This window comes from Triturus cristatus, chromosome 8, assembly GCF_964204655.1.
Source record: "Triturus cristatus chromosome 8, aTriCri1.1, whole genome shotgun sequence".
Lineage (NCBI taxonomy): Eukaryota > Metazoa > Chordata > Amphibia > Caudata > Salamandridae > Triturus > Triturus cristatus.
Window position 1 is genome coordinate 67,028,804 of NC_140591.1, and position 23,689 is coordinate 67,052,492.

General features: G+C 50.1%; 1 protein-coding gene across 1 annotated transcript in view; it reads right to left on the bottom strand.

Annotated features, from left to right (window-relative positions):
- LOC146801339 (sodium/potassium-transporting ATPase subunit alpha-1-like) overlaps nucleotides 1–23,446 on the bottom strand; it is a 312,352-nt gene extending 288,906 nt beyond the window's left edge. The window contains exon 1 of the mRNA XM_085620987.1: nucleotides 22,663–23,446. Coding sequence (XP_085477113.1) covers nucleotides 22,663–22,674 — 12 coding nt within the window. The 5' untranslated portion in view covers nucleotides 22,675–23,446. The remainder of the gene's footprint in view (nucleotides 1–22,662) is intronic.
- Between the last annotated feature and the right edge of the window lie 243 nt (nucleotides 23,447–23,689).

A 23,689-nucleotide genomic window follows, 5' to 3' on the forward strand; every position in this document is an offset into this window, starting at 1 on the left:
CAGACAGGCCTCAGTGCTTCCTAATAGCATCTAATGTATATGTGCATTCTCCAAGCGTTCCAGACAGGTCTCAGTGCTTCCTAGGAGCCTCTAGTGTATATGTGTATTCTCCAAGCGTTCCAGACAGGCCTCAGTGCTTCCTAATTGCATCTAATGTATATATGCATTCTCCAAACATTCCAGACAGGCCTCAGTGCTTCCTAATAGCATCTAATGTATATGTGCATTCTCCAAGCGTTCCAGACAGGGCTCAGTGCTTCCTAGGATATTCATGTTCACCAGGACAAGGCCACCATGGAAGAAGCGAAACCCCATCCTGTGCCGCGACCCTGAATCATCGAAGAGAGCTCCCTCTGCAGATCACAAGGGCTGCCAAAAGAGCGCACATGAGGGGAAGTGAGCAGTCCCTTTTATGGGGATGCAGAGCGAAATGGAAAGGGAGAGGAAGGGAGCAGGGATGGTTTGACATTTTTTCCCTGAGCTGTTTTTGGCTCCACGTCGGGCCCTGCCACCTATTTTTTCACAAATTAAGACCTTACTTACTGCAGTAAGGCACAGTTTTCAATAAAACGCAAGTGACATGCAATTGTGAGCCTTGTTCTTCCTTGTGCCCTTTAATTTATCATCCCCTCATTTGGGCAGTGGTGGCCGGCACGGATCGGAGGTGCCCGGGCGGTGGCGGAAGGGGGTTAATAAAAACTTAAATTAAACTTACCTCTTAGCCGCATCCTCTTCCTCGTCCCTCCGTCCGGAAAACGCAACAGGAAGCAGACGGGGACTGGGAACCTGTGCATGTTTTCCACCCAGGCTGTAATGCAGCCTGGGTGGAAAACATGCTAAGTGTGCATGAAAGTTTGGCCGGCCCGAGACGGCCAGCCAAACGTTCATGAAGGGAGTGAAAGCCACTCCTCCCCTCCTCTGCTCCCAGCATAGCAGCCCCGCCCGGCTTGCAGAGCTGCTGCGCCCACAACAGGAAAAAATTAAATGATAATAACATTAAGGTATTTTCATTTTATTTACCATACACAGTTGAAAAGCATTGGGGCGGCGCTCCTCCGCCTTAGCGGAGGAGCTGACGCTGCATTTGGGCTCTCTCAGTCTCACCTTTTCGCGACCTACACTCCTACACAATCGTCTTCAAGGTCTGAGGCGCACAATCGGGGGGGGGAGGGGCACAAGTGAAGCTCACCCCGCCCACTGATCATGAGCGGTGTCTACCTCTGCCCCAGCAGTGCAGGTCTCACAGGGCTTGAAAGGAGGGGCGCTTACCCTGTACAAATATAGAGCCTTTCAGAGACAGTGGCCTGTGTGGAAGTAAGTGCCTTCCTCTGTACTGTCTGCCTTTCAGAGGGAGAGACTTGTGATATGGCACATCCGTGCATTTACCTTCACCCCTGGCATACATGGCATGCTTCAATGCCAACTCCCTGCCCTTTCAGAGATTACAGGCTATAAATGCCTGCCTCTGTACTCGCTGCCTATCAGAGGCAGTGACTTTAAGTGTGATAAGGTGAATTCCTGCTTCCACCTCTCCCCCCTGGCACCCATGGCATGCTTCAATGCCAGTTGTCTGGCCTTTCAAAGCTACCAGGCTGCTGCCGGACACAAGACTGCTTGATCTTATTCCTGCAGTCACCCTTGAAAGGCTCCTATTGGTGTTTAAGAGGCACTGACTTGTCTTTAAAAGACTCCTGCCTGTTTGTACAGCAGACCCCCTGACACCCATGACGTGCTCCTTTCCCAGCTAGAGGTGGGTGCGCCAATGAAGACTTGGGCCAGGCTCGAGCCAGGTGCCTGGCTCTGGCCCGGCTCAAGGGCTTTTTGGACCCTCAAGCCCAAGATGTGCCAAGCTTTCATGTGGTTTCTGCCTCTGACCTCATGCACCACTTTACCAAATAGTGTGATCTGAGGCAAATATCTAATTCACCAAGGCTGTTTCCTTTATTATCACAAGTGAGACCACCTTCAAATATGTGAGTTCAGGGCGTGTGCCGTACAGCAATATCTTGTGTTTGATTTAATAGACTAGAACGTTGCTCCATCTTTCATAAGAATCTATCCCACATATAGACAGGGCCACTGGAATTATGCGTTTGTGCCATAGCGGCGATGTTCGCATAATTATAGATTTGCCCCATTTGCCCCATAATCCATCATCTGCTGCATCATCTGCAGATTTTAACAAATAAAATGTGTTTCCAATTGTTTCAAAATTGAACAAAAATGCAGTGACGTGTTGCTTTGCAGGGAATGGCCCTTTGCAAAGCTGGACTGATCACCTTTATGTTGCTTAAAGTTATATTTAGGGGTTAAACTGGTACAAATGATGTGCAACCAATGCCCAGACAGTTTTACAAAGTTAAAAAAAGACAAAATAATGAAATATTATTTTACAAAACGTGTCACTTAATTTGCGTTTCCTTCCAGTGGGGCTGCATATAGGGTGAGCACAGTCTCATTGTCCTCTAATGGCATTGTCATCCGGGTGGGGGGCCCAAATGAATCTATAATCATATTTACAAATTATCAGTTTTGCTACAATAGTATAATCTGATGTACTTTGGTGAAATGCTTTCATGTGTAAACAAAAATTCACTTTTTTACAATTTTAAAGATAATTTATCATATATTTACTTCAGGGGCCCTAACACAGCCAAGTATATATGTGAATCGACCCCTCATCACATTCTGCAAGATGCGGGGGGCGTCATTTTGCTTACGCCACTGGAGCTGCCCCCGTTCCCCCCCCCCTCCAAGGAAGCACAACAGAGCCAATACATATCTCTCTGGCCCCCAGAGATCCTTTCACCAGAGACATGGCCTGACAGCGTGGACAGCCCCGAGACTGTTCCCGGTCTGTAGAGGCACTGAGCACAAAATGACTGCAATGCAGGCGGCAGTAATAACCAGTGGCTGAGATTCATTAAGGTATTCATTCATCACGTTGTGGCCCTCTCTGCTCAGTCCTAGTGCCCTACAGCCACTGGCTTGTCGCTATGAGACAGCTTGAAGATGTCTCTGGGCCCGATTCACAGAACTAACTTAAGACAAAATCCTAAACTTACTGCCATTTTGGTATTCACAGAAGGCACTTACTCATTTTGGTATTCACAGAAGGCACTTACTCATTTCGGTATTCACAGAAGTTAGGAGTCCTAACTTTAGGACTCCTAAATGCCTTCTGTGAATACGAAAGTCTTAAAGTTAGGATTTTCCTCAGTTTAGGAGTAGTAAAGTTAGGACTCCTAACTTTAGGACTCCTAAATGCCTTCTGTGAATACGAAAGTCTTAAAGTTAGGATTTTTCTCAGTTTAGGAGGAGTAAAGTTAGGACTCCTAACTTCTGTGAATACCGAAATGAGTAAGTGCCTTCTGTGAATACCAAAATGGTAGTAAGTTTAGGATTTTGTCTTAAGTTAGTTCTGTGAATCGGGCCCTCTTTTTGTACAAGTTTTGGGACCCAACAGTGGCACCTCATCTCCGTGGCTCTGAGAATGACGTCCTCATCCTTGGTTCTACCTGGAGATTGGAGTCGCATCATTTTGCTCCACCCTTTTATATTGATATGGCCACATATATGCGGGGGTACCTTTGGCCTCATGTATTTGTTAGATACAATCATAATCGATGTACATGGTACTCTGGTATAGAAAGTGCAGTAATGGTGTGTTCTAAAATGGGAGTGTGTGCATTAACCTTTTTCCATTTAGGGACAACTGGACTGTCGACAATACTCATCTATAGGCTACGAGTGCACTGGGGAGCACTCAAATGCATTTTGATGCAGTGCATTTGCCTAGGGTTAGAAATAATCAATTATGTGTGTGTGGGTGTTGTGCCTTGAGCGTGGTCAGTTGTTGTTTCTTTTCTTCTGCAGGTGCAGACCAAAGCATGCTTAGCTAGTGAAGGAACATTGTATTTTACAGATAGTGAGGCAAGGAAGAACTGGCACGATCAATTACATTTAATGAGAGAACAAGGGAGTGCTACCAGTTGGTACTATCTGTCAAAGGGAGGAATTCAAGGACGCCTTAGAAGCGGATACTGGACATGGGAATATTGTACCAGGCACTGAGACTTCCTGGGAAATGGAAATAACAAGGTTGAATGATGTGAGGTCCTCTGTCCCGAACTTCCTGTGTGTTTCTTATTAGTGAACTTACTTCGAAGTTAGACAGGTGCCTTTAGACTTTGAGAGGTGCAGATCTCTCCTGACTTCTGATTGTGTGGCTTTATGATATACATGGTCTTTTGGTTGTGGGACTTCTACTGAGGTTCTGATGCTGGCACCTTTTCTTGCTTTGCATCAGTAGGGTTTCCCTTATTCTAAGTTTGGTGTAGAGATAGATAGGTGTTGCAAATCGTTTCCATGTATGGGGAGCAGGATCATAACCACTCGTCCACCCATCAGATGTTATTCTTAATCTTTTGTATTGCGATCACAGAGATTTCGATTTGTTCTTTGTTGCTAGGAACCAATATTGTACGTTGATTTGGTCTTCCCTTAATAATCTTGCACAACATGTTTCTCTAATTGATTTACATTTCTCTAGCTTTGAGTTTGTAATAAATCCTTTTTTTCAACTTCAATATACAGATTCCGACTTTCAATGTGTGGTCAGATTGCTCACACTGTTTCTGAGATTTAAAATTGCCAGTAACCCCTTTTCCTTTTAGGCCACAATAAAAGTCCATTGATGAAAAGAAACTGAAGGATTGTCCCACAGCTTTCTCAAGACCATTCAGAAGTGACAGAAGACAAATACACGTTGTCTCGAAAACTCACACGTGCCATCATACCATCCTAAACTCACACTTGCCATCTTACACTCAAACATGCCATCACACACTTGCTTGTGCTATCATACACTCACACGTGCCATCATACCATCTTACACTCCCATTTGCCATCTTACACTCACAAATACCACCTTACACTCGCCTGTGCTATCATACACTCCCACGTGCCATCACACGCTCGCATGTTTTATCATACACTCACACGTGCCATCATACCATCTTACACTCACACAAGCCATCACACACTTGCATGTGCTATCATACACTCACACGTACCATCACACACTCAGTGCACCTTCCCTTCCAAGCTTCTGACGTAGTCCTTCTTTCCTTTTCATGACAGAAGGATCTGTGTGAAAATGTCTGGAAAACATTGTCAGCGAGTTGGCGTGAATGTGCCCACTTTCTGCCACTGTGGCAGCTATTTTTCACACCTCCTGGGCCACAATCAGATTGTGTTTACTCTTCGCGCCCTCTAAGATGCAATCAAAGCGCTCTCCAATGTAACGGGAGAGCGCGTGACAGCTAAGGATGCAAATGCTGCAAATGATCATTATTAGCAGCAGTGTTAGTGTTATCAGCATGGTCCTCGTTTCTGATGTTTATGATTATTATTGCTCCTAATAGGACATTTATTATTATTATTATTGCTACTACTAGGGCATTTAATATTATTATTATTGCTCCTACTAGGACATTTATTATTATTATTATTATTATTATTGCTCCTACTAGGGCATTTATTATTATTATTATTATTATTATTATTGCTCCTACTAGGGCATTTAATATTATTATTATTGCTCCTACTAGGACATTTATTATTATTATTATTATTATTATTGCTCCTAATAGGACATTTATTATTATTATTATTATTATTATTATTATTGCTCCTACTAGGGCATTTATTATTATTATTATTATTATTATTATTATTATTATTGCTCCTACTAGGGCATTTAATATTATTATTATTGCTCCTACTAGGACATTTATTATTATTATTATTATTATTGCTCCTAATAGGACATTTATTATTATTATTATTGCTACTACTAATAGGACATGTATTATTATTATTATTATTATTATTGCTCCTAGTAGGGCATTTAATATTATTATTATTGCTCCTACTTGGACATTTATTATTATTATTATTATTATTATTATTATTGCTCCTACTAGGGCATTTATTATTATTATTATTATTATTATTATTATTATTATTATTATTGTTATTGCTCCTACTAGGGCATTTAATATTATTATTATTGGTCCTACTAGGACATTTATTATTATTATTATTATTATTATTATTGCTCCTGCTAGGGCATTTAATATTATTAATATTGCTCCTACTAGGGCATTTATTATTTAATATTATTATTGCTCCTACTAGGGCATTTAATATTATTATTATTGCTACTACTACTAGGACATTAGATAGTATTATTATTATTATTATTCTTGCTACTACTACTAGGACATTTAATATTATTATTATTATTGCTCCTACTAGGACATTTAACCCCTTCCCTGCTCATGACGGAACCACTCCGTCATGAGCCACGGTTGTGCTGTGCTCATGACGGAGTGGTTCCGTCATGCTGCGGCCGTTGGCCGCTGCTCCGCCCACGCGGCGCTAATTCCCCGCCTGTGCGGGCGATTAGCGCAGTGGGCGGAGACGTGACGGAACCACTCCGTCATGAGCACAGCTCAACCGTGGCTCGTGATGGAGCGGTTCCGTCACGAGCACAGCGCCACCGCGCTGCCCCCAAACCCCCCCCCAGCGCCGCAGCGGAATTCCTGCCGCGGCGAAGGGGTTAATATTATTATTATTATTATTATTATTGCTCCTACTAGGACATTTATTATTATTATTATTATTATTATTATTGCTCCTACTAGGGCATTTAATATTATTATCATTGCTACTACTATGACATTTATTATCATTATTATTATTGGTACTACTAGGACATTGTTACTATTAGTTATTATTGTTATTATGGCATTTATTATTAGGATATTTCTTCTTCCTCTTCTTCTGATGACTATTATTATTATCGTCTTCATCGTCATCCACATCAGGACATGGCATAGGCGCACACACAGGCCGCCTGTTAGCGCCTGTCCACCTGACTCCTACCTGCCTGAGGAAGAGGCTTCGGATAAAGATGTCTCCACCGCAGGATTACATCTTGGTTTGTGGCTGGTGTTGAGTTATTTGTGTCAAGCTGCCGACGTATTGGGATGGAGGGAGTGGGGCACCCAGCACAGTTTCAGAACCCCTGCCCCTCCTTTGAAGAATGGTGCAAGGGGCAGCTCTGGTAGTTGATGATAGCCGCCTGCACCATTAACTTTTATGTCCATGATGGCTCAGTGAGTTAAGCACGTGTTGCTGTTGTCCGAGCCTGACTTCCATGACACGAATTTGGAATAGTCAACCCCGCTATGATCCTTCCGAGGTATTTCAATTGGGTATTGACAGCAGCTACTATTTCAGTGTTTAGAGTCAGCAATCTAACAGCGCAAGCAATGTTTTATTTGAGCTCTCACCACATGCCCAGATCTGCATTTTTTCCTCTGCACTCCAGCGTCACTCCCTCACTCACTACTCTACACTACAACACACACCACTGTGTGCAGCACCCTTCATTCACCACCCAGCACTCAAGTCTCTACTCACTTCTCTACACTGCATCTCCTGTTCATCACCCTGACTTCAAGCTCCGTTTGTCACAATGCTTAATTTGTTAAAAAATAACTGCCAGGGCTCCTGCGGCACACATTGTTCCGGCCATGCTGCCAATGATAGTAACAATGCAGCTACTAACTTGCTGGTGTCATGATGTTTTTCTGACTAGCCTGACTGGGATCCTGCTAATCAGGATCCCCGTCTCTGTGCTTCTCCCCTGAATTGATGAGTAATTAGGTACAATCCAGATTGGCTACTGATGTATCCTTGTAAGTCCCTGGTATATGGTACTAAGGTACCCAGGGCATAGATACACCAGGGGTCCCCCATCGGCTGAAGCATGTATTATGCCACCCATGGGAGACCACTCAAATTGTGACTACAGGCCTGCCATTGCAGCCTGTGTAAGCTTGGGCTAGCATTACTTACAACAGATGTAAGTTTCCTTATATCTGAGGTCCCTGCACTTAAACCCTATGTGTCACCCCTATGGTAGATCTTTCAATCATGAAGGCAGGGTGCTCGGTTATAAGTGTGAGGGCGCCCTGCATGCACAGGACACCCCCTACAAACCCCGGAGTCGATTCTCCAGACTTTATAAATGCAGTCAGCCATTTAATACATATAGTGGACATCAAGCCAATTACGAGATGTCTAACTTTATATTGGCTGCACCAACACGGTCATGTTTGGGATCAAACATATTGGAATCCTATCTCAAAACAGATTCCAGTGTTGGATGTAGGATCTCATGTATTGGGTAGCTCCCCTGTATTCGCGGTATCAGTCTTTCAGGATCTAACAGCAAGCTAGTGCTGTTGCCAACCACAGACACAATGCTGCCCTTCAGCTGCTGAGCTGAGCTTGAGATGGGGAAAGTAGGACAATAGGTTTCCTATCACAGGGAGGTGTGACCACCTCTCAGACAGGACTGAGTGTATTGGGCTGGGGTGGGGGTACTTGCCATTGCCACCAGACTGCTTTGTGGGGCACATTTGGTGCCCTCCTTGCATACTCCAGTTGGAAACAGTTCAAGGATCCCTTGGCTCCGGCTCTGGCACAAAACTGGACAAAGGACTTAGTTGGACTTTGCCTAGGAACCAAAACTGCACCAAGGAAAACTCCTACTGCTTCTGGTCTCGTTGTTCTTCCAGTCTTCTGCGTCGTCTGTGCCTGTGCTTCATCCAGGTTCTTCTCTGGCCTGTGGGCATCAAAGACACCCAAATGAGTCTCCCTAGGAGTGAAGTAATCACTCCCCTGCATCTGCAGGCACCACCACTAAGCTGACCAGTCTGCTGCTCCTGACATCCCACGGATTTCAAAAGGCTCAGAAACACAGGTGGTGGTTCTGCATGACCCTTGAGGACTGTACTTTCTTCTCAGCAAGTTTGAGGCCAGTTTTCCTCACCAGAACCACTATAACAGAACCCCTGTGCATCGCATTGACTTGCCATTGCCAAGGCTTGTTTACTCTGTCCGCCAGAGATCCCTGGGCTACAAGGAGCTTCAGCCTCCAGCATCTCTTACTACCAAGGTCTTCATCCTCACCACATCCCTTGTACCATGTGCCTGCATCTATGGTGAGCTGCACAAGATCCTCTTGCAACTTGTGTGCCTTCAGTTTGTGGGTCCTCTTGAGGGTCTTCTTTGGCTTCAGTGGGCTCCCCTGCTTGCTCGGGGCCTGCTCTGACTCTCCTGCACTTGGTGAGTCCCTTGGACCTTGCTGGTCCCAACATTACGCATTTTTCGTTTACCACGTCTGTTGTTGCTGCCAAGGCTTGTTGGTGCTCTCACCAGACACCGACCCCCTGGTTCTCGTTTTCTGACGTGGGACAGCTTGTGAACATCTTCCACAGCATCCCCTGGTCCCACAACTGCAGCAACATAGTCATCATCAACTCTCCTGCATCCGCCGTCATCCGTGGTCATTGGTCTTCCGTGCCTCCTGGTCACTCCTGAGTGGCGTAGACTCTGTCTCCTCTGGTTGCAGGTACTTCTCTTAAAGAATCCATCCTTGAACTCCACCAGACTCTTTCACCTTCTTCGTCAGCGGCATCTTTCTGAAGTCCTCCATTGTGGTCTACGGTGGTTTCTGACGTCACTTCGCACCTAGGCACCTGGCTTCCCTGGTGTAGCTATCCTGGTTCCTGGGGTATCCATGGGTGGGGTGACTCTCCAACCTTCTGTCTTTTATGGGGTTTCTTCAGGGTCCACTGGATAGGGTCTGTCTTAAAAACTGCAACCGCAACTTTCTCATTCAATCAATCAATCAGTCAGGGAATTGTAAGTGCGTACTCACCCGTGAGGGTCTCAAGGCGCTGGGGGGGGGGTCCGCAGATCTGTTTAGCCGAAGAGCCAGGTCTTGAGGGTCTTCCTGAAGTTGTTCAGAGAGGGGGCGCGTCTGATGTCTGCTGGTAGCTTGTTCCAGGTCTTGGCAGTAATGTGAGAGAAGGATCTTCCGTCTGCTCTGGCTCTGTGGATGCGTGGGGTTTCGGCCAGTGCGAGGTTGAAAGATCGGAGGTTTCTTTTGGGTACGTAGAAGTTGATTCTGTTGTTGAGGTATTTGGGTCCATTGTTGTGTAGGCATTTGTAGGCATGAGTGGGGATTTTGAAAGTTACTCTTTTCTCCACGGGAAGTCAGTGGAGACTTCGTAGGTGTTGGCTGATGTGTTCCTGTCAGGGGATGCTGAGGACAGGTCTGGCAGCGGTGTTCTGTATTGTCTGGACTTTGCGGAGCAGGGACTTGTAGATGCCGGCGTAAAGTGCGTTTCCATAGTCCAGTCTGCTGGTGATGAGTGCGTGGGTGACTGTCTTCCTTGACTCAGGGGGGATCCACTTGAAGGTCTTGAGGAGGATGTGGAGTGTGTTGAAGCAGCTGGAAGTGATGGCGTTGACCTGTCAGTTCATGGTGAGTGATGAGTCGAGTACGATGTCGAGGTTCTTGGCGTGGTCTGAGGGGGTAGGTGGGCTTCCGAGGGCGGTTGGCCACCATTTGCTATCCCACGCAGAAGGGGTGGTGCCAAGGACAAGGACTTCTGTCTTCTCGGCGTTGAGCTTCAGACAGCTGTTGGTCATACAGACTGCGACGTCTTGCATTCCTTTCTGGAAGTTGAGTTTGGCAGTGGTGGGATCTTTGGTGAGGGGGAGGATGAGCTGGGTGTCGTCGGCGTAGGATACAATGTTGAGGCCATGTTGTTGGACGATGGCTGCGAGGGGGCCATGTAGATGTTGAAGAGGGTGGGGTTCAGGGATGAACCCTGTGGGACTCCGCAGGTGATTTTTCTGGGGTCGGAGAGGATGGGTGGGAGTCTGATCCTTTGGCTTCTTCCAGTGAGGAATGATCGGATTCAGTCCAGGGCTGATCCATGTATCTCATTGACTTGCATTGAGTACGTGACTGTGGTTTTACTTTGCATACAGCCCCCGTGGAGTTCCTGAGTACTTATCTTGGATTGTTCCTTGTGTCCCCAGCTCTCTAAGTCTTCTGATCTAAGTCCCGACTTCGGTCGCAGTTCGCATTCCACTTCCTTAGTATATGGTTTGGTCTCCTCCTGGAGACCACTGTGTATTTGTGCTAACTTACCTATCTACCTTTGAAAAATTGTGTGTATTGTGTTGATATCTCGGGGTAAGAGATATACCAATGTGTTAGTAAGTGTGTACAATTAAATATAACTATTTTTATAACTACACTATGTGGTTGTTTTTCGTTTAACCTACACTATATGACTAGTTCGCGTAAAACAAGCTGCTTAACACTCCTTCTGGACTAAGCCTGAAGGCTGCACTCCACAGCTACCACTTAGAGAGCTTTGTAAGATTGTCTAAGACCACTAAAATCACCATTAGAGTTGTCTGCATTAGTGCAAGGTGCTTCACTTGAATAAGTGTGCACCATATACAAAGCCAGCCTCCTACAAGCTTCCATTCACCACCTTACACTGGAGTCTTCGCTCACGACACTGAGCTGCACCCCCTGTTCAACACCCTCACAGCAGCCGCCATTCACCACCTTACAATGGAGCCTTTGATCATGACTGCACTCTGTTTATCACCATTACCACAGCCTCCATTCACCACCTTACACTGGAGCCTCCGATCCTGACTCTGCACTGAACCTTCCGTTCATCACCTTCACCTCAGCCTCCATTCACTACCTTACACTGGAGCCTCTGCTTACCACTCTGAGATGCACCCTTTGTTGAACACCCTCACCACAGCCTCCACTCACCACCTTACAATGGAGCCTTTCATCATGACTCTGTGCACTCTGTTTATCACCATTACCACAGCCTCCATTCACCACCTTACACTGGAGCCTCCGATCCTGACTCTGCACTGAACCTTCCGTTCATCACCTTCACCTCAGCCTCCATTCACTACCTTACACTGGAGCCTCCGCTTACCACTCTGAGATGCACCCTTTGTTTAACACCCTCACCACAGCCTCCATTCACCACACTACACTGGATTCTCCGCTCACGACTCTGTGCTGTGCCCGGTGTTTATCACCCTCACCACAGCCTCCATTCACCACCTTATACTGGAGCATCCGCTCACGACTCTGCACTGCAACCTCGTTCATCATCTTCACCGCAGCCGTCATTCGCCACTGTAGACTGGAGCCTCCGCTCACGACTCTGCACTGCAACCTTGTTCATCATCTTCACCGCAGCCTCCATTCGCCACTGTCGACTGGAGCCTCTGATCACGTCTCTGAACTGCAATCTCCATTCAACGCCCTCACCCCAGCCTCCATTTGCCACCGTACACTGGACCCTGTGCTCACAACTCTTCACTGCACCCTTTGTTCATCACCCTCACCACAGCCTTCATTTGCCACTGTAGACTGGAGCCTCTACTCAGGACTCTTCACTGCACTCTTTGCTCATCACTCTCACCACAGCCTCCATTCACCACCTTACACTTGAGCCTCTGCTCCAAAGTCTGCGCTGCACCCTCTGTTCATCACCCTCACTCCAGCCTCCATTCGGCACCGTACACTGCATTCTCCACTCACCACTCTGCACTGCACCCTTCGTTCATCACCCTCATCCCACCTTCTGTTTGCCACTGTACACAGGAGCCTCTGCTTTTGACTCTACACTGCACCCTAAGTTCATCACCCTCACCTCAACCTCCAAAAACTCAGCACTACACCCTCCGTTGATCACCCTCATTGAAGCCTCCATTTACCACCATACACTAGAGCCTCCACTCACGTCTCTGCGTTGCACCCTCTGTTCATCACCTTCACTCCAGCCTCCGTTTGCCACCGTGCACTGGAGTCTCCACTCACCACTCTGCACTGAACCCTCTGTATATCACCCTCACCACAGCCTCTATTCACCACCGTACACTAAAGCCTCCACTCACAACCCTCCACTGCACCCTCCGTTCATCACCCTCACTCCAGCTTCCATTCGCCACTGTACACTAGAGCCTCCACTCCAGAGTCTGCGCTGCACCCTCTGTTCAACACCCTCAACACAGCCTCCATTCTCCACCATACACTGGAGTCTCCACTCACCACTCTGCACTGCACCCTCCATTCATCACCCTCAACACAGCCTCCATTCGCCACCGTACACTAAAGCCTCCACTAACGACACTGCACTGCACCCTCGGTTCATGACCCTCACAACAGCCTCCGTTTACCACTACACACTGGAGCCTCCGCTCTTAAGCTCTACACTGCACCCTAAGTTCATCCCCTCACCTCAGCATCCATTTGCTGCCTGACTATGTACTGCACCCTCCGTTCATCACCCTCACTCCAGCCTCTGTTCACCACAGCACACTGGAGCCTCCACTGATGACTCTGCACTCTCCTTTTATCACCTTCTCCGTAGCCTTCACTCACCACTGTACACTAGAGCCTCCACTCATGACTGTACTGCCGCCTCCATTCGCCATCGTACACTGGAGCCTCAGCTCACGACTCTTCGCTACACCCTCCGTTCATCATTCTCACTGCAGCCTCCATTCTCCACTGTACACTGAAGCCTCCATTCACGACCTTGCACTGCACCCTCCATTCATCACCCTCACCCCAGTCTCTCACTGTGCCCTCCATTCATCACAGCATCCACTGATTGCATCACACTACGCCCTGCATTTAACACCCTGCCTAACAGCACCCATTCATTGTATCTCACTTCACCCTGCGTGTAACACCCTGCATCAAAGCACCCATGCATTGCCTCCCACTGCACCGTATGTGTAACACCCTGCATCACAGCACCCATTCATTGCATCTCACTGCAGCCTGCATGTAAAATCCTGCATCACAGCACCCATGCCTTGCCTCTCACTGCACCATGCGTGTAACACCCTGCATCACAGCACCCATTCATTGCATCTCACTGCACCCTGCATGTAACACCCTGCATCACAGCACCCATTCATTGTCTCACACTGCACTTTTCATGTAACACACTGCATCACAGCATCCACTGATTGCATCTCACTACGCCCTGCATGTAACACCCTGCATCATAGCACTCATGCATTGCCTCCCACTGCACCATGCTTGTAACACCCTGCATCACAGCACCCATTCATTGAATCTCCCTGCAGCCTGCATGTAAAACTCTGCATCACAGCACCCATGCATTGCCTCTCACTGCACCGTGCATGTAACACCCTGCATTACAGCAACCATTCATTGCATCTCACTGCACCCTGCATGTAAAACCCTGCATCACAGCACCCATTCATTGTCTCACACTGCACCCTGCATGTAACACCCTGCATCACAGCATCCACTGATTGCATCTCACTGCGCCCTGCATGTAACATCCTGCCTAACAGCACCCATTCATTGTATCTCACTACACCCTGCGTGGGGAAACAACCTTTACAACACAGTCACTACATTGCACTACCTTTACATAGCAGTCATTACATCGCAACATCCATTACATCGCATGTCATTACAACGCATGTCACTACAACGCAGGCATTACATCGCAAGTCATTACAATGCATACCATTACAATGCATAGTACCCTTAAACTATCCAACACTTACCCTACTTTTGCACTCACTGGAGTTAGAATAGTCATTTTTACCCCTACACTATCCAACACTTACCCTACTATTGCACTCACTGGAGTTAGAATAGTCATTTTTACCCCTACACTATCCAACACTTACCCTACTATTGCACTCACTGGAGTTAGAATAGTCATTTTTACCCCTACACTATCCAACACTTACCCTACTGTTGCACTCACTGGAGTTAGAATAGTAATTATTACCCCTATACTATCCAACACTTATCTTAAATGCGATGTAATGGTATGTATTGTAATGGTATGCGTTGTAAAGGCATAATGCGAAGTAATGGAATGCATTGTAAAAGAATGCGTTGTAAAGGATGTTACGATGTAAAAACTGCGTTGTAAAGGCATGCTTTGTAAATGTATGTGTTGTAACGTCATACATTCCCTTGCGTGTAATACCCAGCATCACAGCACCCATTCATTGGCTCTCACTTCGCACTGCATGTAACACCCTATATCACAGCAGCCATTCATTGGACCTCACAGCACCCTACATGTAACACCCTGCATCACAGCACCCATTCACTGCATCTACATGCACCCTGTATGTACATACCTGGGTTACACAGTACCCATCCGTTGTATCTCACTGCACCCTGAATGTAACACCCTACATCACAGCACCAATTAATTGCCTCTCACTGCACCCTGCGTGAAACACCCTGCATCAGAGGCACCCATTCATTGCTTCTCACTGCACCCTGCATGTAACACCCTGCATCACAGCACCAACTCATTGCTTCTCACTGTGCGCTGTGTGTAACACCCTGCATCACAGAACACATGGATTGCATCACACTACACCCTACATCACAGCACCCATTCACTGAATCGACCTGCACCCTGTATGTAACACCCTGCATCACAGCACCCATTTATTGTCTCTCACTGCTCCCTGTATGTAACACCCTGCATCACAGCACCCATTCATTGTCTCTCCTGTCCCCTGCATGTAACACCCTGCATAGCATCACACATGCATTGTATCTCACTGCTCCTACATGTAACACGCTGCATCACAGCACCCATTCATTGTCTCTTCTGTCCCCTGCATGTAACACCCTGCACAGCAGCACCCGTGCATTGTATCTCACTGCTCCTACATGTAACATGCTGCATCACAGCACCCATTCATTGTCTCTCCTGTCCCCTGCATGTAACACCCTGCATAGCATCACACATGCATTGTATCTCACTGCTCCTACATGTAACACGCTGCATCACAGCACCCATTCATTGTCTCTCCTGTCCCCTGCATGTAACACCCTGCATAGCAGCACCCGTGCATTGTATCTCACTGCTCCTACATGTAACACGCTGCATCATAGCACCCATTATTGTCTCTCACTGCACGCTGCATGTAACACACTGCATAGCATCACACATGCATTGTATCTCACTGCTCCTACATGTAACACGCTGCATCACAGCACCCATTCATTGTCTCTTCTGTCCCCTGCATGTAACACCCTGCACAGCAGCACCCGTGCATTGTATCTCACTGCTCCTACATGTAGCATGCTGCATCACAGCACCCATTCATTGTCTCTCCTGTCCCCTGCATGTAACACCCTGCATAGCATCACACATGCATTGTATCTCACTGCTCCTACATGTAACACGCTGCATCACAGCACCCATTCATTGTCTCTCCTGTCCCCTGCATGTAACACCCTGCATAGCAGCACCCGTGCATTGTATCTCACTGCTCCTACATGTAACACGCTGCATCACAGCACCCATTTATTGTCTCTCACTGCTCCCTGTATGTAACACCCTGCATCACAGCACCCATTCATTGTCTCTCCTGTCCCCTGCATGTAACACCCTGCATAGCATCACACATGCATTGTATCTCACTGCTCCTACATGTAACACGCTGCATCACAGCACCCATTCATTGTCTCTCCTGTCCCCTGCATGTAACACCCTGCATAGCAGCACCCGTGCATTGTATCTCACTGCTCCTACATGTAACACGCTGCATCACAGCACCCATTCATTGCTCCTCACTGCACCCTGCATGTGCCACACTGCATCATAGCACCCATTATTGTCTCTCACTGCACGCTGCATGTAACACACTGCATCATAGCACCCATTCACTGCATCAACCTGCGCCCTGCATGTAACATCCTACCTCACAGCACCTGTGCATTGCATCTCACTGCGCCCTGCATGTAAGACACTGCATCACAGCACACATGCATTGCATCTCACTGCACCCTGCATATGTCCCACACTGCATCACAGCATCCATTTGTCTCGTTATTATACCCTGCATGAATCACGTCCAGCACTGTACCAATATTTTGCATCCTTCATATAACACTCTGCATCACAGCATCCATTCATCACGTCACTGCACATGCATGTAGCACAAAGCATCAATGCATCGCATGCCACTGTCCGAACCCTCTTCCCTGAGAGTAGCCCCCGCCAGCACCTGAGCGCCGGGTGACCTTCTGAGACAAGGTCACAGAGAGCCTGCTCTACAAGCAGCAGCATCCTCTTCTCCCCAGCAGGGGGAGAGCCCTCGAGACAGAGCAGAGACTGCACCTTACGAATACAGCCTGTCCGAGGGACAGCAACATCTTCTGCACCACGGCGAGACAGCCCTAGAGAAAGAACAGAGACCGCACCTTCCGAAGACGACCTCTCCGGAGGGCAGTAACATCCTCTGCACAATGGCGAGACAGCCCTAGAGACAGAGCAGAGACCGCCTGTCCGAGGGGCAGCAGCATTCACTGTCCCGCCATGAGACAGCCCTAGAGACAGAGCAAAGACTGCACCTTCCGGGGACAACCTGTCCTAGGGGCAGCAGCACCCTCTGCCCCACAGTGAGACAGACCTCGAGACAGAGCAGAGACTGCACGGTACGAAGACAACCTGTTCGAGGGGCAGTAACACCTTCTGCACCACGGCGAGAAAACCCTAGAGACAGAGCAGATACTGCACCTTCCGGGGACAACCTGTCCTAGGGGCAGCAGCATCCTCTGCCCCACAGTGAGAGACAGCCCTCGAGACATAGCACAGACCGCACCTTCCGGAGACGACCTGTCCGAGGGGCAGTAACATCCTCTGCACCACGGCGAGACAGCCGCAGAGACTGCACCTTCCGGACACAACGTGTCCTAGAGGCAGCAGCATCCTCTGCCCCACAGTGAGACAGCCTTCGAGACAGAGCAGATACTGCACTACCTCAAAGACAGCCTGTCCGAGGGGCAGTACCACCCTCTGCCCTGCCATGAGACAGCCCTAGAGACAGAGCAGAGACTGCACCTCCGAAGACAACCTGTCCTAGAGGCACAGCATCCTCTGTCTCGCAATGAGAGAGCTCTAGAAACAGAGCAGAGACTGCACCTTCCGAAGACCACCTTTCCTAGGGGCAGCTGCATCCTCATGAGACAACCCTTGAGACAGAGCAGATAGTTCACCTTCTGAGAACAACCTGTTCTAGGGCAGCAGCATCCTCTGCCCCGCCAAGAGACAGCCCTCGAGACAGTACAGAGACTGCACTACGTCAAAGACAACCTGTCCAAGGGGCAGCAGCATCCTCTGTCGCACGGTAAGATACGTCACGAGACAGAGCAAATACTGCCCCACCTCAAAGACAACCTGTCCTGGGGCAGCAGCACCCTCTGTCCTGCCACGCGACAGCCCTGGAGCCAGAGAAGAGACTGCACCTTCTGAAGAGAACCTGTCCTGGGCAGCACCACCCTCTACCCTGCCATGAGACAGCCCTATAGACAGAGTAGAGACTGCACCTTCTGAAGACAACCTGTCATAGGGCAAAAACATTATCTACCCTTCATTGAGGCATCCCTAGAGACAGAGCAGAGACTGCACCGTCCTAAAAACAAAACCACCACCTGTCCACTCTTTTGAGCACATTGTCCCTCCCCACGGTTTCAGTGCCTATACTGCTCCTCGATCACGTACATGGTGCATCCACTATAGACATTCAGGTTCGACTATATTGCCATTTCTTCATGCACTCAGTCCCATCTCCGTAGGCGCCCAAGGTCTTGGCTTGGCTCCCCCTCCCCATAGGCGCACCCGGTCTTGGCTCCTCCTCCGTGCGCAGAGTCCCTTCCCATAGGCGCACCCGGTCTTGGTTCCTCCTCCGTGCGCAGAGTCCCTCCCCAGAGGAGCACACGGTATTGGCTCCTCCTCCATGCACAGCGTCTCTCCTCATAGGCACACACGGTCATGGCTCCTCCTCCGAGCACAGAGTCACTCCAAATAGGCGCAGAGTGCTCTTTCTCCTTCGTATACAGCCAATCCTGCCTGCTCCCAATAGGCGCTCAGCTCTGTACTTCCCTCCATACACACAGCATGCCATCCACCTGCGCACAGTGTCTGCACGGCCACACCCTCCCCACAGGCACACAGTGCCTATACTGCCCCTCCTTCATGCACACCCCCCCACCCCACAGGCACACAGTGCCTATACTGCCCCTCCTTCATGCACGCACACCCTCCCCACAGGCACACAGTGTCTATACTGCCCCTCCTTCATGCACACACACACTCCCCACAGGCACACAGTGTCTATACTGCCCCTCCTCCATGCACACACACCCTCCCCACAGGCACACAGTGCCTATACTGCCCCTCCTCCATGCACACACACCCTCCCCACAGGCACACAGTGTCTATACTGCCCTCCTTCATGCACACACACTCTTCCCACTGGCACACAGTGTCTATACTGCCCCTCCATGGACACACACCCTCCCCACAGGCACACAGTGCCTATACTGCCCCTCCATGGAAACACACCCTCCCCACAGGCACACAGTGCCTATACTGCCCCTCCGTCATGCACACACACCCTCCCCACAGGCACATAGATCCTATACTGCCCCTCCTTCGTGCGCACACACCCTCCCCAAAGGCACACAGTGTCTATACTGCCCCTCCTTCATGCACACACACCCTCCCCACAGGATCACAGTGTCTATACTGGTCCTCCTTCATGCACACACACCTTCCCCACAGGCACACAGTGTCTATACTGCCCCTCCTTCATGCACACACACCCTCCCCCGACCCCACAGGTTCACAGTGCCTATACTGCCCCTCCTTCATGCACGCACACTCTCCCCACAGGCACACGGTGTCTATACTGCCCCTCCTTCATGCACACACACCCTCCCCACAGGCACACGGTGTCTATACTGCCCCTCCTTCATGCACACACACCCTCCCCACAGGCACACAGTGTCTATACTGCCCCTCCTTCATGCACACACACCCTCCCCCGACCCCACAGGCACACAGTGTCTATACTGCCCCTCCTTCATGCACACACACCCTCCCCACAGGCACACGGTGTCTATACTGCCCCTCCTTCATGCACACACACCCTCCCCACAGGCACACAGTGTCTATACTGCCCCTCCTTCATGCACACACACCCTCCCCCGACCCCACAGGCACACAGTGCCTATACTGCCCCTCCTTCATGCACGCACACCCTCCCCACAGGCACACAGTGTCTTTACTGCCCCTCCTTCATGCACACACACCCTCCCCCGAACCCCACAGGCACACAGTGCCTATACTGCCCCTCCTTCATGCACACACCCTCCCCCGAACCCCACAGGCACACAGTGCCTATACTGCCCCTCCGTCATGCACACACACCCTCCCCACAGACACACATATCCTATACTGCCCCTCCTTCATGCACACACACTCTCCCCACAGGCACACAGTGTCTATACTGCCCCTCCATGGACACACACCCTCCCCACAGGCACACAGTGCCTATACTGCCCCTCCATGGACACACACCCTCCCCACAGGCACACAGTGTCTATACTGCCCCTCCTTCATGCACACACACCCTCCCCACAGGCACACAGTGTCTATACTGCCCCTCCGTCATGCACACACACCCTCCCTACAGGCACACATATCCTATACTGCCCCTCCTTCGTGCACACACACCCTCCCCAAAGGCACACAGTGTCAATACTGCCCCTCCTTCATGCACACACACCCTCCCCACAGGATCACAGTGTCTATACTGGTTCTCCTTCATGCATACACACCCTCCCCACAGGCACACAGTGTCTATACCGCCTTCTTCAGGCAGACACACCCTCCCCACAGGATCACTGTGTCTATACTGCCCCTTCTCCCAGCATACACACCCTCCCCACAGGATCACTGTGTCTATACTGCCCCTTTGCATGTACCTGGGGGCTCCTCAAGAGGCACACAGTGTCTACTGCACTCCTCCGTGCGCACACTACCCCCCCCCCCCCCCATGGGTTACAGCGTCTGTACTGTCCCTCCTTCATACACACTCCCTCCCCTCAGTCGCAGTGTCTCTAGTCTTCCTCCTTCATGCACACGGCCCCTCCCCTCAGTCCCACAGTGTCTGATGCCCTCCTCCGTGCAAACATTACCCTCCCACCTCCCTCCATAGGTTATAGCGTCTGTACTGTCCCTCCCCCATGCACACACTCCCTCCCCTCAGTTGCACAGTGTCTGTACTGCCCTCTTCTCCATGCACACGACCCCTCCCCTCAGTCCCACAGTGTCTGCTGCCCTCCTCCGTGCACACACTACCCCCTCGCACCTCCATGGGTTACTGGTTCTGTATTGTTCCTCCTTGATGCACACTACCTCCCCTCAGTCCCACAGTGTCTGCTGCCCTCCTCCGTGCAAACACTAGCCCCCCCCCTCCCTCTATGGCTTATAACGTCTGTACTGTCCCTCCTCCATGCACACACTCCTCCCCTCAGTCGCACAGTGTCTGTACTCTCCCTCCTCCATGCACACACTCCCTCCCCTTAGTCGCACAGTGTCTGTCCTTCCCCTCCTCTCCGCGCCCCGCCTCCCCACCCTCAGCCCCTGCAGCTCATCATCACCCCCTGTCCCGTCCCTCTCTTTTAGAGGTCACCGCGGCGCGTCGTGTTCCCGGGGACAAGCTGGAGCCTCCGTCCGTCAGGGATGCGCCGACCCCGGCGCAGCCAGCAGCATCTGCGCACCACAGCGCCGGCTGGGTCCACCTTCCCTTACCGTGTAAAAACCCACGTGCACTGGACCCCTCGCCTACAACGCCCGTGGAAATGATAAATGTTCTTAATTGCGTGACAAATATAACATAGGGCAAAGCACCCGCTGTGACGCACGCCGGAAGCACGCCCCCCCCCCCCCCCCCATCAGCGACACATAACACGCATTTAAAAGAAGCATTTTATAGCACAAACCCACGTTTGAAACGAGAGGCTGCCCGTAGATTGTGGCATTAAAGTGAGATTCGTGTGGTAGCTTTAGGGTGGGCACACCTCTGCTGATTTGCATACACGCAGATTGTGCCCGGGTTCGGGGGGTGACCCCCTGGAAGGGACCAGGGAACCCCAGTGTGTTTTATGAACAATACCTCTTTCCAAGCCACACACACATACATAAATAAAACATACGATTGTATATTGCTCGGGCTGGAAAACGTCCCTCCCCGATGCCACCGCGAGCAGGGGCTGACAGACCCATTTCTTGAAGGGCATTAGGGGGGCACGCGCTGCCATATTTTTTCCCAAGCGAAGGTCTGAAACCACTGGACTGCATGAGAAATGTTTCTTTATCTGAAAAGAAGAGCAGCCCTGGTGTAAAAAAAAATCCAGTTGACCAGTCTATAATGGTTTCTGTTGGATGGAGATACGTCATATTCTGGACATTCGACTATATAGCCAGGGCCAAGAACAAGGTTAATTCTACATATAAATGGCAGTGGGAAATGCAACCCACAGACGCCGTTAGGCACATTACCAGCACCAACGTGAATGAACATGATGCAATTTTTATAATTGTTGAATATATGATTTAAAAAAAAAAAAAACTATGCCGAACCCGCATCCAGTGGAAACCATTCGTAATTGGTCAACGGGAATGTCAGCCCAGGAGGAGGAATACGTTTATAGGCTTAATAAATGCGAATACATTGTTGAGATGCAAACAAAAAAAAAAATACAGGGAGGGCAAAATGGTCCCGTTCTGGCAGAAGTACGCACTGCCGTGTACAAGCTCCTTCCCCCCTCTCGTCGGCCCCATTCCAGAGCCGCCGAGCGCCCCTTACCCCGTATCCCATGGCTGCGGTGGGTGCTGGTGCTGCCGGCTGGTGCTGCTGCTCCGGGGACCTTCTACTGACGGGCACCGGGCTCGGCGGATGGGGGGGCCAGGAGGAGGAAGGCTGGAGGGGGAGCCTCGCGCCGTCACGTGGGGGTGCGGCCACGGTGCCGCTGCGTCACTGGCATTGCTGCAGCGGCGTCTGGCTGGCACTGCCCCCTCTACAGACCCACGGGCACGTTTGTGGGGTGAGATAGGATCTGACTGTGCGGGTTTCACCCCCCCCCCCCCCCCTGGCTTGGGTTCTGCCGGTTAGACTGCTGGCACTGTGACAATGGCAGGCTGGCACACCGGGTTGGGGGCACTGTGGCGTGGTGCGGTATTTTACTGGCTCTGCCGCGGGACGGCTGGCACCGCTGAGGCGTGCCACCAGTTCTGCAGTGGCTGGCACTGCTGGGATGTGCCACAGGCGCTGCCCTGCCGTGCCACTGGCTCTGCGGCAGTCTGCCGATGTTACTACTCTTGGTGGCAATGCCACGGCGCGCCACGGGCATTGCTGTGACATGAGATGTTAGCTCCCTGGTGGCACATTGCTGGCACCACCATGGTGGTAATTCATATCACTGGCGCTGAGTGAGGTGAGGCAACAACAGCACTGGCGCGAGCCAGTGACATTGCTGTGGCATGCACCCCGCCCCTTCCCAATCACCCGTGCCACCCTGGCACTGCCACTGTACGTCTCTGGCACACCCTCTCCACTCGTGCCACTCCGGCTCGCCCCTCGCCGCAGTGCAAGGGGCCCGACGCTCCGCGCCCCAGACATGCTGACAGGCCTTTTTTCCCTATTAAACCAGCCTCCAATGCCAGTCACTCTGATACACCCAGCGGCAGAGCGCGGGCTCTGGCAGCTGTCAGTGAGAGACCAATCCACCCAAGGACATGGACGGGCTGCACAAGTGAGCGCCGGGCGCCTATCCTCGCAGTATCTGTTCATGTATGTGACTGTTTGCTTATATGCATCGGGCATAGAGAGACTG